Below are 16350 nucleotides of genomic sequence, written 5' to 3'. Positions count from 1 at the left end.
TGTGTCCCCAGGTGTTATGGTGGCAATGCTATAAACTGGTGCCTTAGACTAGGTGCCTTAATACTGTGCACTTACCCCTTAATTCTGTAAACATCGCCAAAAATTGCTTGCACAAATTTGGGCACGAGTCCAATTTGCATGCACCATTTAATTAACAAGCTAATTAGCACCAATAATTGGCTTTTTAACCAACAATTATTGGCACTAATTCAATTTAATTTAATTTTATGTGCAATCTGAAAAAGGGGCCATGGAAATGGGAGAGTCATGGGCGGAACGGGGTGTTCCTAAAATTAATGCGCCTTGTTATAGAATAACGGGGATGCGTGCCTAATGTTGGCACGTACATTTGTACCACGTTTCAGTTAGTGCAAATGGCTGCACCTGAAGTTCGGCATGATTCCCGGGCGTAAGCGCTACTCTATAAACTGTACCTAACTTTAAGTGTGACTTATAGAATAGCACTTTTTTTGTTTGTGCCAGTTTTTGGGTGCTACATATAGAATCTAGCCCTTAGTGCCAAGATTCTGTTTTGTTTTAGAATACTACTATAAGTCGGCATTAGCGCACTTATGTTTGGTGCGCTCTCTTACACCATGTAAATGGTAGGAGAAAGTTGGTGTGCCTAAGGGGCCCTTTTACTAAGCTGTGGTAAAATGTGGCTTGTGCTAATTTGGACATGTGAAATTAGCACGTGCTGGGCCATTTTTTTTACTGCAGTGGATAAAAAGGCCTTTTTTTAAAATGGGGCGGTAAATGGCCATGCGCTAATATTTTAAGACTTACACACCAATTTACTGCCTGAGCCCTTAATACCACCTATTTACTTGGCAGTAAGGGCTCACGCACTACTCCTGTGCAGGAGCGTAGCCACACCTCGGCAGGAAGGGGTTCCAGAGCCTGAGGTAGGGGGACACAGTTTAGCCCGCCGCCACACCCCCACTACTTTTGACCCCCCCCCTCACTGCCGCCGACCCTCCCCTGTCACCGCCACCAGGTACCTTTGCTGGCAGGGGTCCCCAACCCCTGCCAGCTGAAGTCTTCTTCAGCGCCGGTCGCCGGCACGGTCGCTGATCTGTTTCTGTGAGTCCTGGGCTAAATCTATGGGGGCCCATGCCCCTCTGGCCCCACCTAGCTAAGCCCCTGCTCCTATGGTAATCAGACAGCATATGTTAATGTGGTCACGCTGCAGATTACCGCCAGGAATGCACCCTGCAGTAGAAAATAGAAAATTATTTTCTAGTGTGGAAAACAGCGCGCGCTAACTTTGAAATTACTGCAGGGCGCCTGTGCTACTCTGGTGGTACTGTCGATTTAGTGTGCACTACCTGCACATTAGCCCTACTGAGGCTTAGTAAAAGGGCCCCTGAGTGAGCCAAGTGACGCGCATAATTTATAGTATTCTACAAACTACACACATAACTGAGAAACACGCTCATGCTCTACCCATGTTTATGCCCCTCTTAAAGCTAGATGCTATGGCACTTGGGCGTTACCTTATAGAATAGCGCCTAGTGAACGTGGAGGGGCATGTTCGATATGACATCCAAATCCGACTTTGGATGTTTTGATTAAACTGTCCAAAAATCCTGTAGAGAACATGGCCATTTTTAAACCTGAAGAATGTCTATTTTTTTCCCAATATGGCCACTTGCTAGACATTGCTGTGCTCAGTGCATCTTTCTTTTTGGACCATTTTTGAGGAAAAAAACCCATCCAAGTGAAAAATGCACAAAATCAAGCCATTGGGATGTAGGAGCAACCAGCGTTCTTAGCAGACTGGCCACACAGACATCCCAGCAATGGGGCATCCTAAGGGGTGCTGCAGTGGACTTCACATAAATGGTTCCAGGTAAACATCTCACTGTTAACCCCTTATACTGTATGTGGAGTCCTCCAAAACCCATCAAAAACCTGCCGTACACAACTGTACATCACTACAATAGCCCTTATGCCTGCATCACCTATATGTGGGTATGGTACAAGTGTAACAGAGTGGGATATGGGCTTGGGACCCCTTCTCTACAGTGCACTGCAATGACCATTAGGCTCCAGGAACCTGCATGCTGCTCTAATAGGACTGGCCATAACATCGGAAGCTGTCCTAGAGGCTGGTATGTACTGTTGCTTTTACATCTTTGGGGGGTAGAAGGCGATCAGTGATCACTGGGGGAGTAAGGTGGGGAGGTTATGCCTTAATCCATCCGGTGGTCATTTAAGGCACCTTTTTGTGACTTTTTAGTCGAAACAGGTCTAGCCCAAAACGTCTAGGTTTTAGCCCTGGATGTTTTTGCTATGTTTCCTTACGGCAGAAAATGTCCAAGTATTAGGAACACCCAAATCCTGCCTTCCAACATGCCTCCTTCTGATCGGATGAACTGCACAGAAAAAGATCTAAAAAATGTGTTTCAAAAATAGTGATGATTTAGCAAGAAAAACATCCATCTGCCGCTTTGTGCTGCTTTTTTTTTTTGTTGGATGTTTTTCTGTTTCGAAAATGAGCCCCGTAATCACCTGTCAATTAATGGCATCTTTGATGCACACTTCTTATAGAACTGCCTTCTTTACTTTTTGAAAAGATATGCTGCATTATTATAAGATACAGAGTTATGTCAGCATATGCTGTAATGTTCCTGGAGGAAATAATGTACAAAGAAAGAAGAAAACCACACGACAAGAACACAGAAGAAACACAGTGGGAATCGCCCAACGGGTGAACCAGGATTTCATCAGTAGTGGTGTACTATGCACACGTGCTGAGGATTAATAATTGTAGTGAGACAACGGGACGCAATACAGGCCGTGTTTCAGCATCGACGACTTCATCAGGAGTCCTCAAGAATAGGATAGACAACAACATGACCAACTTTTTTAGTAATAATTTAAGAATAAAGAGGTGTGAAAGATTGAATGAAGTAAGTATTAGAGATTGTGCACTGTGATTGAGTGAAATGAGAAGACAAGGTGATTTTATTTCCTTTTAGGAAACAACAGTGTTTTTAAATATGTTTTTAACGAAGTTTCTATGTGTATTGTTTCTCTTAAGGCTTTTAGCAATTATTGGTCGCTTATTAATTGCTCTGGTGAATTCTTAAATATGGTGGCACTTATTTATTATATGTTTTGATTTTTACGCTGGCTCAGAATGGTTCCTTTGATAATGCTTTATTTGGTAGACCTTCTGTTAATCCTAACACATAAGACATCTCAACTAGTTATGCTGGATTACTTTTTCATTTACAACAGCTATAAGCACTGCACTTTTCATAAACATTAAAAATAAAATATAAGTAAGCACATTTTAAAATTCACACAGGATCAGTTTGATCACAGCATCAGAGATTACAATTGCTTGTATTTATCTTTTGTGCACATCTTCCTGCCATATTTTATCTGTATAATTTACACAGAGTTATCAGCACTTTCTTTGCATTCATATATTTTTTTCTTTACAAATTATGAAAAAAATATACTTTAGAAGTAGACACAAGTTTAGTCAATCACTATGTCACAGACCACAATCCTTTATAAACTATTTTTAAGTAGACATCTTTGTTCACCTTGTCTCCCCTTTTCACTCATCACTAGAACTACTTTATTCACTCAGTCTTTTGCACCTTTCATTCTTAAATTATTACTGAAAATGTTGGTCATATGGTTGTTGTCTATCCTATTTTTTGAAGACTCCTGATGAAGGCATTGATGCCGAAATACGGCCTGTGTTGAGTCCTGTTACCTCATTACAATTATTAATCCTGAGCATATCTGCATAGAACATCACTGCTGAATAAAGGCCATCCTAGATGAAATCCTGGTTCACCCGCTTGGTCATTCCCAATGTGTTTCTTCTGTGTCCCGGAGGAAAGATCCATAAAATTGTATTAGCCAGGTAGACTTTAGACAGCCATTATTCATCCTTGATAATGAACCATGGGAACCAGGATCTGCTGGGTACTTGTGACCCGGACTGATCAATGTCAGAGACAGGATACCATGTTCAATGGACCTTGCTCTGACTCTGCATAGCTTTTCTTATGTTCTTATATTCGTATTGTGTTATGATACTGAGGTTTATCAAGATATGCTACATTGTGCTGGTTCTTGTGGTGACACATTGGGCTATATTGTAACCTAATATATTGAGATTTATTTGGTGCCATGATGTGACTACTACTCCAATGATGTCTCTTATAGTTTCAATAGAGTCCACTACCTTCCACCACATGGAAAGACACTGGCCAGGCCATAACAGTGACAGTCCCTAGCCAGGGCTGCATACCACAGTTCCCTTCTGTACACATCCTCCCTGTACACATGGGACTTCCACCCTTTAGTAGACTGAATGTGGTCATGTTCTTAAAATAACAGTCCTCTTTTCATGTCATACGTCTTTCTGTTAATGCCAAATTGCGAAGGTATATATAACATCATGTCTACAGTACTGGCTGCTTATATCTCAGAATTTTCAGGGTCCATAGTGTACTATCCCCCAATACATCTTCACAGAAGAGAACCAGATATATCAGCATGAATAAAAGTTAATGTCCCATTTCCCCTGTACAACACCTTGGGTGAATTTCTTCAAAGAGGCCATAAGTAAATATGCAAACAAATAAATAAACCACATGCACAGTGCCACATTATTAAAACAAAGTACTTCCCAGTTCTTTTTCCTTACCTTACTGCTGCTTCTTAGCCCCTGGCTGGAATCCCTCTCTCTCCTTCTTTCTCTACAGCTCTATGCTTTTCTTGCAAAGAACAGGACAGACTAGAAGTATCACCTTTCCTCATCACTTTCACATATTCCAGATAGCCCAGAACATGAACCTTTGATGCTCACCAATGACAGCGAAGGTAGGGCGGGATAAACTACAGGAAGATTAAAGTTACTACTTGACCAGGTACAGACAAGCATCCAGGCTGACTACTGACCTGTGCTCTACCTTTTGAGTTAGTGAAGCGTACAAGTCAGCTAGCAGACATTGGACCCTGTACAAGTGAGGCATCTAAAACATAGAAACATAGAAAAATGTAGGCAGATAAAGACCATATGGCATATCCAGTCCACACATCCATGCCATGTATTCTCCCTATCACTCCCTTTGAGATCCTATGTACTTGCCAAAGCTCTCTTGAATTCAGATACTGTTTTCGTCTCCACCACTTCCATCAGGAGACTGTTCCACAAATTTACCACCCTTTCCATGAAGAAGTATTTCCTCAGTTTACTTCTGAGTCTATCTCCTTTCACCTTCATCCTATGCCCCCTCATTCCAGAGCTTCCTTTCAATTTATTTATTGGGATTTATTTATTTTTATTGGGATTTAGAGACTCACCTCCTATGCATTTATGCCACGTGTCATGGCTGTGGCTGTGCTGCTCTGTACCCTGCCTCACCTGGATTCGCAGGTGGGCATCGGGTTTGGGCTCCTGGGCTCTTCCAGGTATCTCCGGCTGCTTCCCCTGACAGAGGCGGTTTGAACTGCCGCTCTCAGCGTCTCTCTCCTTCCTCCTCTTTGCTTTCTGCTGCTGGCATTCCTAGGCACACGTATGCAGGGACAACAATTAAAGGGCCAGCTGCAGAGTGCCTTCCGATGACATCATGGGTCTGAACCTTTATTAGAAGCTAGAGTGACCTCCCCTTTTGCATTTTCAACAGGTCTCTGTGCCTTGCTCTGTGTGTGTTGCAATGTCTCTTCTACTTCAGCCTGCTTCCTGTTGTGGTATCTCCTCTGTTTCTGTCTGTCTCCAGTTCCAGAATCTCCTCTACTTCCGTCTGCCTCCATTTCCAGTATCTCCTCTGCTTCCATCTGTCCAGTTCCGGTGTCTCTTCATCTACAGTCCACCTCCAGTTCTGGTGTCTCTTCAGCTTCACTCTGCCTCCAGTTCCTGTGTCTTTTCAGCTTCAGTCCTCCTCCAGATCCAGTGTCTCTTCAGCCCTGTGCCAGTATGTTTCCTACCTCTCACTCCAGTATGGCCTCTGCTCCCAGCTCCAGCACATCTCTCATCACCCAAACCAGTACATCTGCCTCCAGTTCCAGCCTACCTCTGTCAGGGTGACTCGCCTGTCGCCAGTTGGGTCCTGCCCGATCTCCAGGTTGGGTAGGCAGTGCAAATCCGACTGCAGCCCAAGAGCTTATCAACCCCTGAGCGTGACAGTTTGCAAAGGCCATGAGCGTGGAGAAGTCACCTGCCTTGCTGCTGCTCTAGCAAATGGCTCTTCAGCTTCAGCAATTGTCTGGTTTCATCCAAAACATATCTTCCTGTATGGACCAGCTATAGGTATCAGCATTTTCCCAGGGTGCGACTACCTCAGCCCCAAAACCGGCTATATCCAGTCTCTTCGGGTATCCATCTGGTGCCCACTCCTAGATATGATGGCAATCCTAAGACTTGCAGAGGATTCATCAATCAATGTCTAATAATTTTCAAACTCCAAGCCAGAGACTTTCCTACTGACCGGACCGCGTGGCCTACATCATCTCCTTATTGATGGGACAAGCTCTAGTGTGGTCCTTTCCACTCTGGGAATGGAGCAACCCAGTGCTCAATAGCTTTAACACCTTCCTGGAACAGTTCCGCATAGTCTTTGAAGAACCACGGAAGGCCTCCTCCATAGCCTCTGAACTTCTGCAACTGAGACAGGGGTTACAAATTTTGGGAAATTACACAATCCAGTTCCACACCTTGGCTTCGGAATTAAATCAGAACAATGAAAGTCTTGTGGCAGTTTTCTGGATAGGGTTATCATCATAAAATAAAGGTGAGTTGGTAGACCGGAATCTTCCCTCTTTGCTGTTTGACCTTATTTACCTATGTAACCAGGTCAATATTTGGTTCCAGGAATGAGCCCAGGAACAACATTCTGCCTGCTTTATGGTTCAATTAGCTTTCATCATCCCATACGACCTTCCAACAAAGAAACCACACAGCCAGAATCCGGGGAACCTATGCAAGTAGACCATTCCCCTATTTCGGAACAGGAAAAGCATAGACACAGAACTTTGAACTTATGTCTGTACTGTGGAGAGAAAGGGCATTACGCCCTTAAATGTCCTAAGAAATCGTGAAACATTCGGGCCTAACTCTGGCTGAGGAAACAGGATTCCCCATATTCATGGCTTTGCTGGACCTGGACATGAGATAAAAATCACTGGAGCAGGAGGGAACTTTATTGACGAGGCCCTCATCCAACATTATAAAATTCCCATTCAGGACCTGAACAAGACTATTCTGGTCTCTTCTGTATATGGAAATACCCAGGGGCATCTTAGGTCTAAAACAGTACCCCTCAGTCTGAGAATCAGGGCCCTCCACAGGGAGGCTATTGTCTTCTGTGTCCTCCAGATGTCTGTCAATCCCATTATCTTGGGTTTACCTCAACTCTCTCCAAGTCAACCATCTAACCCCTCACACCCTACCTTCCATTTGATCCTCTACGTTCCGATCTAGCCTCTCAATCTGTATTTCGCTGCAACTCTATTACAATGTAATTCTCTTGTTCTTATTCTCCCCCTTTCCATTTTCTTAAATTCTATTTCTCTACCTGTGCTAATTAAATTTGTAAGCCACATCGAACCAAACTTGTTTTGATTATGTGGGATATAAATACTGCTCTAAAATAAAAAATAAATAAAATAATCCAAGAACAAATTGGGAGAGTGGTGAGCTTACCACCTGGAGTGCAGTCTATCATCATCGCTGCTTGGATTCTGTGTTGCCCACTGTCGCTCTAGCCATGGCTGACATGAGTAGCCTGGGAGGTCTGCCTCGGGTGTACATGGCTTATGCCGACGTATTCTCCCAGAAGCAAGCAGAAACACTTCCTCCTCACCCGGAGTATGATTGCCCCATCGATCTTCTGCCATAGAAGATGCTGCCTCGAGGAAGAGAGTACCCACTTTCCATACCTGAGACCCAGGCCACATCAGAGTACATTGCAGAACATCTTAGGAGAGGGTTTATTTATCCATTCACCTCTTTGGAAGGAGCTGGTTTTTTCTTTGTGAGGAAAAAGGATGGTACACGTCGTCCATGTATCGACTATCGGGGACTGAATGCCATTACAGTTAAGAATAAGTACCCACTCCCGTTGATATTGGAACTGTTTGATTGTCTCCAGGGGGCCCGTGTCCTCACTAAGTTATACCTGAGAGGGGCCTATAACCTGATTTGCATCCATGAGGGAGATGAATGGCAGACTTCAGCACAAGAGATGGGCATTATGAATATCTGGTCATGTCATTCGGGCTCTCTTACACCCCAGCGGTCTTCCAAAACTTTGTGAACAACATCTTCTGGGATCTGTTACAGAACTGCGTCCTGGTTTACTTGAACTATATCCTGATATACTCCAAGATGTTGGCCCAACATCGTAAACAAGTAAAACAGGTACCTTGGAGCAAACTGAGTTGCCTTTTCTAGGCTATATCATATCTGATCAAGGTCTTAAGATGGATCCTGCTAAGTTAGCAGCAGTTCTCGACTGGCCTCACCCCCAGAGATGACAAGCCCTACAGTGTTTTCTGGGGTTTGCAAACTATTATTGTCAGTTTATCCATAACTACTCATCTACAGCAGAAGCTAACACTCAGGAATGGCCTAAGGAAGCGATACAAACCTTTGGCCTTCTGAAACGGGCCTTCACACTGCCCCAGTACTTCAACACCCCGATCCCAAAAAACCATCCTTTGTGGAAGTTGATGCCTCCTCTATTGGGGCTGGGCCCATCCTCTCACAATCTGACACCAAAGGCATATTAATGCCACGTGCTTTCTTTTGCCCCTGGTACAAAATAAGTACCTGAATATATGTAAACCGCTTTGAATGTAGTTGCAAAAACCTCAGAAAGGCAGTATATCAAGTCCCATTTCCCTTTACAAGAAATTTTCTCCTGTGGAGATTATCAATAGAAATCAAACAAAATAAAACATGGAAAAGAAAATAAGATGATACCTTTTTTATTGGACATAACTTAATACATTTCTTGATTAGCTTTCGAAGGTTGCCCTTCTTCCTCAGATCGGAAATAAGCAAATGTGCTAGCTGACAGTGTATATAAGTGAAAACATTCAAGCATTACTATGACAGTCTGACAGGGTGGGAGGAGGGGGGTGGGTAGGAAGTATGCATGGGGACATCAAAGCATATGAGGGGAGGGTGATCAACAGAGACATACAGCTTTATGGTTTATAATGGGCTAGGAACCCCAGATCCTTATTAAGTCCTTTCTGTTGGGTGTTAAAATATTCAATCATTCTGACTTCAAAGGTTTTACGTTCTTGTATGGTTTTAAAGTTACCTTTCAGGATTCTCACTGTGAAGTCACTGGTACAGTGTCCTGGTCCTGTAAAATGTTGACCAACAGGCGTGGGAACCCTGCTGACACCAGTATTGTTCATATGATGTCTATGTAAATTGAATCTTGTCTTAAGCATCTGGCCTGTTTCTCCAATATAGCATCCTTCGTTACATTTTTTACACTGAATGATATATACCACATTGGAAGATGAGCAAGTGAAAGATCCCTTTATGTTGAATATCTTTCCTTTGTGGATGACTTTTCCATGTTTTATTTTGTTTGATTTCTATTGATAACCTTAAGAGTGGACTAACACGGCTACCACACTCCTCTACTCCTGTGGAGAGTAACTACACCATTGGAGATCATGAACTGTTAGCCATATAAATGGCGTTGGAGTGGCATCATCTTCTAGAGAGGACAAAATATCCTTTCACGGTGATCATCGATCATAAAAACCTTCTTTACTTGCAGAGATTTAACCCCCATCAGGCTCGATGGTCCTTATTTTTGCCCAATTTGATTTCTAGGTAGTCTTACACCCAGCAGAGAACGTTAAGGTCAATGCCCTATCACACTCGTTCAAGCCCATGAATGAAAGCCTTGAGTATCAGATTTTGATAGACCCGGCCAAGGTCCTGGCAGCAGCGTCCATGCTGGTACCTCCTGGGAAGACTGTGGTACTCAAACGTCTTTGAGACACCATACTAAGATGAGGACATGACTCCAAGGTCGCTGGACACCCCAGAGTTCGTAAGACACTGGAGCTCATATCCCATGGATGAAACAGGATGTGGGCAATTTTGTGGCCTCTTGTCCAGTCTACGCCCGCCACAAACTGTCTCATTTTGCTCATGGGAGTTACTTCAACCTCTTCCAGTGCTGAAGATACCTTGGACTCACATAGCTATGGATTTCATAATGGATCTCTCCAATTCTGAAGGATTTATCAGCATATGGGTGATTATCAACCACATTTCTAAGATGGCTCATTTCATTCCTCTACCTGGGCTACCATCTGCATCCACTCTGGCTCAACACTTCTTTAAGGAGATCTTTTGCCTCCATGGATTGCCAGCATCCATTATTTTCGATGGAGTACCAGTTTACCTCCAGGTTCTGATGAAGCTTATGCAAAACTCTGCAGATCACCTTAAACTTTTCCTCTGGCTACCACCCCCAGACTAATGGTCAAACTGAATGAGTTGATCAAATCTTGAAAGCCTTTATGCACAGTTACTTATCTGTCAAGCAAAATGATTGGGTGCCACTGTTACCCCAGGCTGAATTCAGCTACAATCATCATGTAAGTGAAGCCGCTGGGTCATCTCCCTTCCAGCTTGTATTTGGGTGGCACCCCAGGTTACCATTGCCAATTCCAGTAACGGCCACTGTATCTGCCGCTGAGGCCACTGTGACATTCCTCAGGAAGCAATGGGAGAAAAACAGAGAACTTCTGATCCAGGCAGTCAGGCACTACAGGAAACAGGCAGACAAGAGATGTCCCGGTCCTCAATTCCAGCCTGGGGACCTAGTCTGATTATCTACCCAGAACCTAAGATTGAAGACCCATTCAGCGAAATTCGCTCCCCAGTTTATTGGACCTTATCCAGTCTTTGTCAATTTAGGCCAGTCTTCTAGTTACTAAAGTTACCCCCCTGTTTACAAATCCATAATACTTTCCATATGTCCCTCCTCAAGCTCCTTGTATTGAATCAGAAGAGGATCAAGCCACCAGAATCTTCTACAGTAGCCGTGGATCCGGATGAGGAGTATGCGGTTCAGGGCATCCTAGATTCCAGGAGGGTGTGAGGCAGATTTCAGTACATGATCACCTGGAAAGGCTACGGGCCCAAAGAAAATTCTTGGGAACCAGCAGCTCATGTCCATGCTCCCCTGAACAACAGTAGGTTCCATCACATGCTTCCCCATAGACCTAAATCTAGAAGGAGAGGAGAGGGGTCTTTCGGGGAGTGGATACTGTCACGGCTGTGGCCATGCCACTCTGTACTCTGCCTCACTTGGATTTGCGGGTGGCATTGGGGTCAGTCTCCTCAGCTCTTCGGGTATCTCCGGCTGCTTCTGCTGCATGGCGGCGGTCTGTGCTGCTGCTCCTGGAATCCTGGGACCTGTCACAGCCCAGGCCTCACTCTCCTTCCTCTTTGCCTTTTGCTGTCAGCGCTCCTAGCACACATGCACTCTTAAAGGGCCAGCTGCAGAGTGCTTCATGATGACATCACGGGTCAGGACCTTTATCAGAAGCCACAGTGCACTCCCCTTTTGACTTTGCAACAGGTCTCCATGTCTTGCTCAGTGTGCATTGCAGTGTCTCTTCTACTTTATTTATGCAAGCATTCTTGTATCCCACTGTTATCCAAAAACAGGTTTCTGTTCAAAGTGGCTTACAATTCGCATTTGGGTGGGGTTACATCAAGCATGTTACATTTGTGACATAGGGAGGTTAACCATAATTTATGTGGTTAGTTGTAGAATGTTCTGAATAGGCAGGTTTTGATACTTCTAATGGTTTCAACCTGCCTACTGTTCCAGTATCTCCTCTGCTTCCGTCTGTCTCCAGTTCCAGTATCTCCTCTGCTTCCATCTGTCTCCAGTTCCAGTATCTCCTCTGCTTCCGTCCGCCTCCAGTTCTAGTATCGCCTCTGCTTCCGTCCGCCTCCAGTTCTGGTATCTCTTCAGCTTCAGTCCGCCTCCAGTTCTGGTATCTCTTCAGCTTCAGTCCGCCTCCAGTTCCAGTGTCTCTTCAGCTTCAGCTCGCCTCCAGTTCCAGTTCCGGTGTCTCTTCAGCCCCATGCCAGTACATCTCCTGACTCCCACTCTGGTACATCCTTTGCTCCCAGCTCCAGCACATCTCTCATCTCACAAACAAGTACATCTTCTGTCTCCAGCTCCAGCCTACTTCTGCCAGGGTGACTCGCTGCTGCCAATCGGGGCCTGCACAATCTTCATGTTGGGTAGGCAGTGTCAACTACCTACTGCCCAAGAGCTTACCAACCCCTGGGCCTGACACCACATAAGTATTTAAATGTCTCTATCATATCTTCCCTCTCCTGCCTTTCTTCCAAAGTATACATATTGAGATCTTTAAGTCTGTCCCCATATGCTTTATGACGAAGACCACTGACCACTTTAGTAACCACCCTCTGGAGCAACTACATCCTGTTTATATCTTTTTGAAGGTGCAGTTCCAGAATTGTCCACAATATTCTAAATGAAGTCTCACCATACAGGGGAATCATCACCTCCTTTTTCTACTGGCCATTGCTCTCCCTATACACCCAAGCATCCTTCTAGCTTTCGCCATCAACTTTTTTACCTGTTTGGCCACTTTAAGATCATCACATGCAATTACTACTACTACTACTATTTAGCATTTCTATAGCGCTACAAGGCATACGCAGCGCTGCACAAACATAGAAGAAAGACAGTCCCTGCTCAAAGAGCTTACAATCTAATAGACAAAAAATAAATAAAGTAAGCAAATCAAATCAATTAATGTGAACGGGAAGGAAGAGAGGAGGGTAGGTGGAGGCGAGTGGTTACGAGTCAAAAGCAATGTTAAAGAGGTGGGCTTTCAGTCTAGATTTAAAGGTGGCCAAGGATGGGGCAAGACGTAGGGGCTCAGGAAGTTTATTCCAGGCGTAGGGTGCAGCGAGACAGAAGGCGCGAAGTCTGGAGTTGGCAGTAGTGGAGAAGGGAACAGATAAGAAGGATTTATCCATGGAGCGGAGTGCACGGGAAGGGGTGTAGGGAAGGACGAGTGTGGAGAGATACTGGGGAGCAGCAGAGTGAATATATTTATAGGTTAGTAGAAGAAGTTTGAACAGGATGCGAAAACGGATAGGGAGCCAGTGAAGGGTCTTGAGGAGAGGGGTAGTATGAGTAAAGCGACCCTGGCGGAAGATGAGACGGGCAGCAGAGTTTTGAACCGACTGGAGAGGGGAGAGGTGACTAAGTGGGAGGCCAGCAAGAAGCAGTTTGCAGTAGTCTAAATGAGAGGTGACAAGGATGTGGATGAGGGTTTTGGTAGAGTGCTCGGAAAGAAAGGGGCGGATTTTACGGATGTTGTAAAGAAAGAAACGACAGGTCTTGGCGGTCTGCTGGATATGAGCAGAGAAGGAGAGAGAAGAGTCAAAAATGACCCCAAGGTTTCGAGCTGAGGAGACAGGGAGAATGAGAGAGCCATCAACAGAAATAGAAAACGGGGGGAGCGGGAAGGTGGGTTTGGGGGGGAAAATGAGAAGCTCGGATTTGGTCATATTTAATTTCAGGTGGCGTTGAGACATCCAGGCAGCAATGTCAGACAAGCACGCTGAAACTTTGGTTTGGATGCAAGGTGAGATATCAGGGGTAGAAAGGTAGATTTGGGAGTCATCAGCATAGAGATGGTAGGAAAAGCCATGGGATGAGATTAATGAACCAAGGGAAGAAGTGTAGATAGAAAAGAGGAGGGGACCAAGAACAGAACCCTGAGGTACGCCGACAGGCAGAGGGATAGAAGTAGAAGAGGATCCACCAGAGTGAACACTAAAGGTGCGGAGGGAGAGGTAGGAAGAGAACCAGGAAAGGACAGAGCCCTGGAATCCAAGTGAGGACAGGGTATCGAGAAGTATGCTGTGATCGACAGTGTCAAAAGCAGCGGAAAGATCAAGAAGAATGAGGATGGAATATTGACCTCTGGACTTAGCCAGTAATAGGTCATTGGAGACTTTAGTAAGCGCAGTTTTGGTTGAGTGGAGAGGGCGAAAACCAGATTGTAATGGGTCAAGAATGGGTCAAGAATAGCAATCACACCCAAGTCTCACTCCTCTTTCATGCACAAAAGTTCTTCATCCCCTAAACTGTACCATTCCAGCATTCCTTCTGGTTTTTGCAGCTCAAATGCATGACCCTGCATTTCTTTTTTTTTAAGCATTAAATCTAAGCTGCCAAATTCCGGATCAGTGGTTGCCTCCTAATGGACCACTTTAAGATTTGACATAACTGTGATTGTGAAGATGGTGGAAAATGGTTGAATTTATCTTCAGTGAGGAGTATTTCCATGTGTTTTTCTTTTAACCATTGGACTTGACTGTCTTTGCATAGGGCTGAGGGGAATTAAATATAACGACTGCAATTCTGATCACATCTCAAAAAAAATATAGTGGAATTAGAAAAGGTACAGAGAATGGTGATAAAAATGATAAAGGGGATGGGACGACTTCCCTATGAGGAAAGACTAAAGTAACTAGGGCTCTTGAGCTTGGAGAAAATACGGCTGAGGGGAGATATGATAGAGGTCTAGCGCTATAGAAATGATTTGTAGTAGTAGTAGTATAAAATAATGAGTGGAGTGGAACGGGTAGACGTGAATCACTTGTTTACTCTTTCCAAAAAGGACTAGGAGGCACGCAATGAAGCTACAAAGTAGTAAATTTAAAATGAATTGGAGAAAATATTTCTTTTTTTTTCTTATATGATTTCTTTATTAGTTTTACTTTATAACATTCACAAAGGAACGCAATAACAGAAAATTATTAGAAATTAAATAATTTCAAAAAATTAACATGCAGGAAAATATTCTCATTTTCATAGCCTAGGGGCATCTTTCTTTATTAAGTTCCCATGTAAATGTTTAATTTCTTATGAAACTAATAATTTTCTTTTTACCGACCCCATGAAACTTCAAGAATTTGTAATTGCTAAAGAAAGTTTGAGAAATCCCTCTGGGGCAATTAACCAGAATAATGCTGCTGTTTGATTGTATAGTTGGTTTAACCTCTGTTCTAAAATTTAAGATGATATTGTGTTTAAGTTAATTTCTGATTCTTGGATCCCACTGGAGAAAATATTTCTTAACATGTAATTAAACTCTGGAATTTGTTGCCAGAGAATGTCGTAAAAGCATTTAGCTTAGCAGGGTTTAAAAATGGTTTGGCTAACTTCCTAAAAGAAAAGTCCATAAGCCATTATTAAAATGGAGTGGGGGAAAATCCACTGCTTATTTCTAGGATATACTGTCAAAATAATAATAGGCTTTCTACTTTCAAAGTTCTAGATAAACACAACAAAACATCCTTAAAGTAGAAAAAAGTGCACCCAAATGTATTTTTATGGATGTCAGAGAAGTCTCATACAGTCACATTAGGCTGCACATATAAGCATATTTTGTGCCTAATTTCAGTGATGACTTTTAATCATTGACAACCCCCTACCATCCTGATCGATTTTTATCTCTATTTTTTTCTGCTGGTATAAAAATACTTAATTTGTAAATAGTTGGGGAACACCCGTGAATTTAGTGGAAGATTTCTATTTATCTCAAAAATATACTTTGTGAGACTTCCCTGACATCCATAAAAATACATTTGGGTGAAAATCGATCAGGATGGTAGGGGGTTGTCAATGATTAGAAGTCGTCACTGAAATTAGGCACGCAAAAATATGCTCATATGTGCAGCCTAATGTGACTGTATGAGACTTCCCTGACATCCATAAAAATACATTTGGGTGCACTTTTTTCTACTTTAAGGATTTTTTGTTGTATTTCAAGGATAAGCAGCATAAAATGTATTGTACCGTTTTGGGGTCTTGCCAGGTACTTGTAACCTGGATTGGCCACTGTTGGAACAGGATGCTGGGTTTAATATACCTTTGGTCTATTCCAGTATGGTATGGCAATACTTATGTTCTTATTAAAATTTTGCAATTCTTGCCTACCTTTTCGGTATAGGTCAAGAACTATCAGAACAACAGAAATAAGGCAAACTAAAAGAACTCTAAATTTTAAAGTATCAACTTTTGTTTTGCCTTTTCCTGTCATGCATAACGACGATAATTGTTCAAATACATTTATGCAATTATATAACTTTGTAACAAAGACTACGTGCGTTACCCGTCAACGCTTGATGTAGAATATTATTACGTAAATAGGTAGTTCTCAATCATCTCACCTCCTTTGGTTGTTGCCCAAATTAAACATGGCCTCCCTGTCATTTCACATTTCTTGACGTCACTTCTGCTTGTTTGTGCCGAGCAATCACCAATCTCG

At 43.3% G+C, this 16350-nt stretch overlaps 1 protein-coding gene across 5 annotated transcripts in view; it reads right to left on the bottom strand.

Moving 5' to 3' along the window:
- The window catches only part of ANKRD24 (ankyrin repeat domain 24), an 84668-nt gene extending 68358 nt beyond the window's left edge, over positions 1 to 16310 (bottom strand). For 4 of the 5 annotated variants that reach the window (XM_030219275.1, XM_030219276.1, XM_030219278.1 and 1 more), the window contains exon 1: positions 16253 to 16310. In XM_030219275.1, coding sequence (XP_030075135.1) covers positions 16253 to 16281 — 29 coding nt within the window. In that variant the 5' untranslated portion in view covers positions 16282 to 16310. The remainder of the gene's footprint in view (positions 1 to 16252) is intronic. The other variant, XM_030219277.1, reaches the window with a different exon arrangement.
- Between the last annotated feature and the right edge of the window lie 40 nt (positions 16311 to 16350).

Source organism: Microcaecilia unicolor, chromosome 11, assembly GCF_901765095.1.
Source record: "Microcaecilia unicolor chromosome 11, aMicUni1.1, whole genome shotgun sequence".
Classification (NCBI taxonomy): domain Eukaryota; kingdom Metazoa; phylum Chordata; class Amphibia; order Gymnophiona; family Siphonopidae; genus Microcaecilia; species Microcaecilia unicolor.
This window is presented reverse-complemented; position numbering and strand designations above follow the sequence as displayed.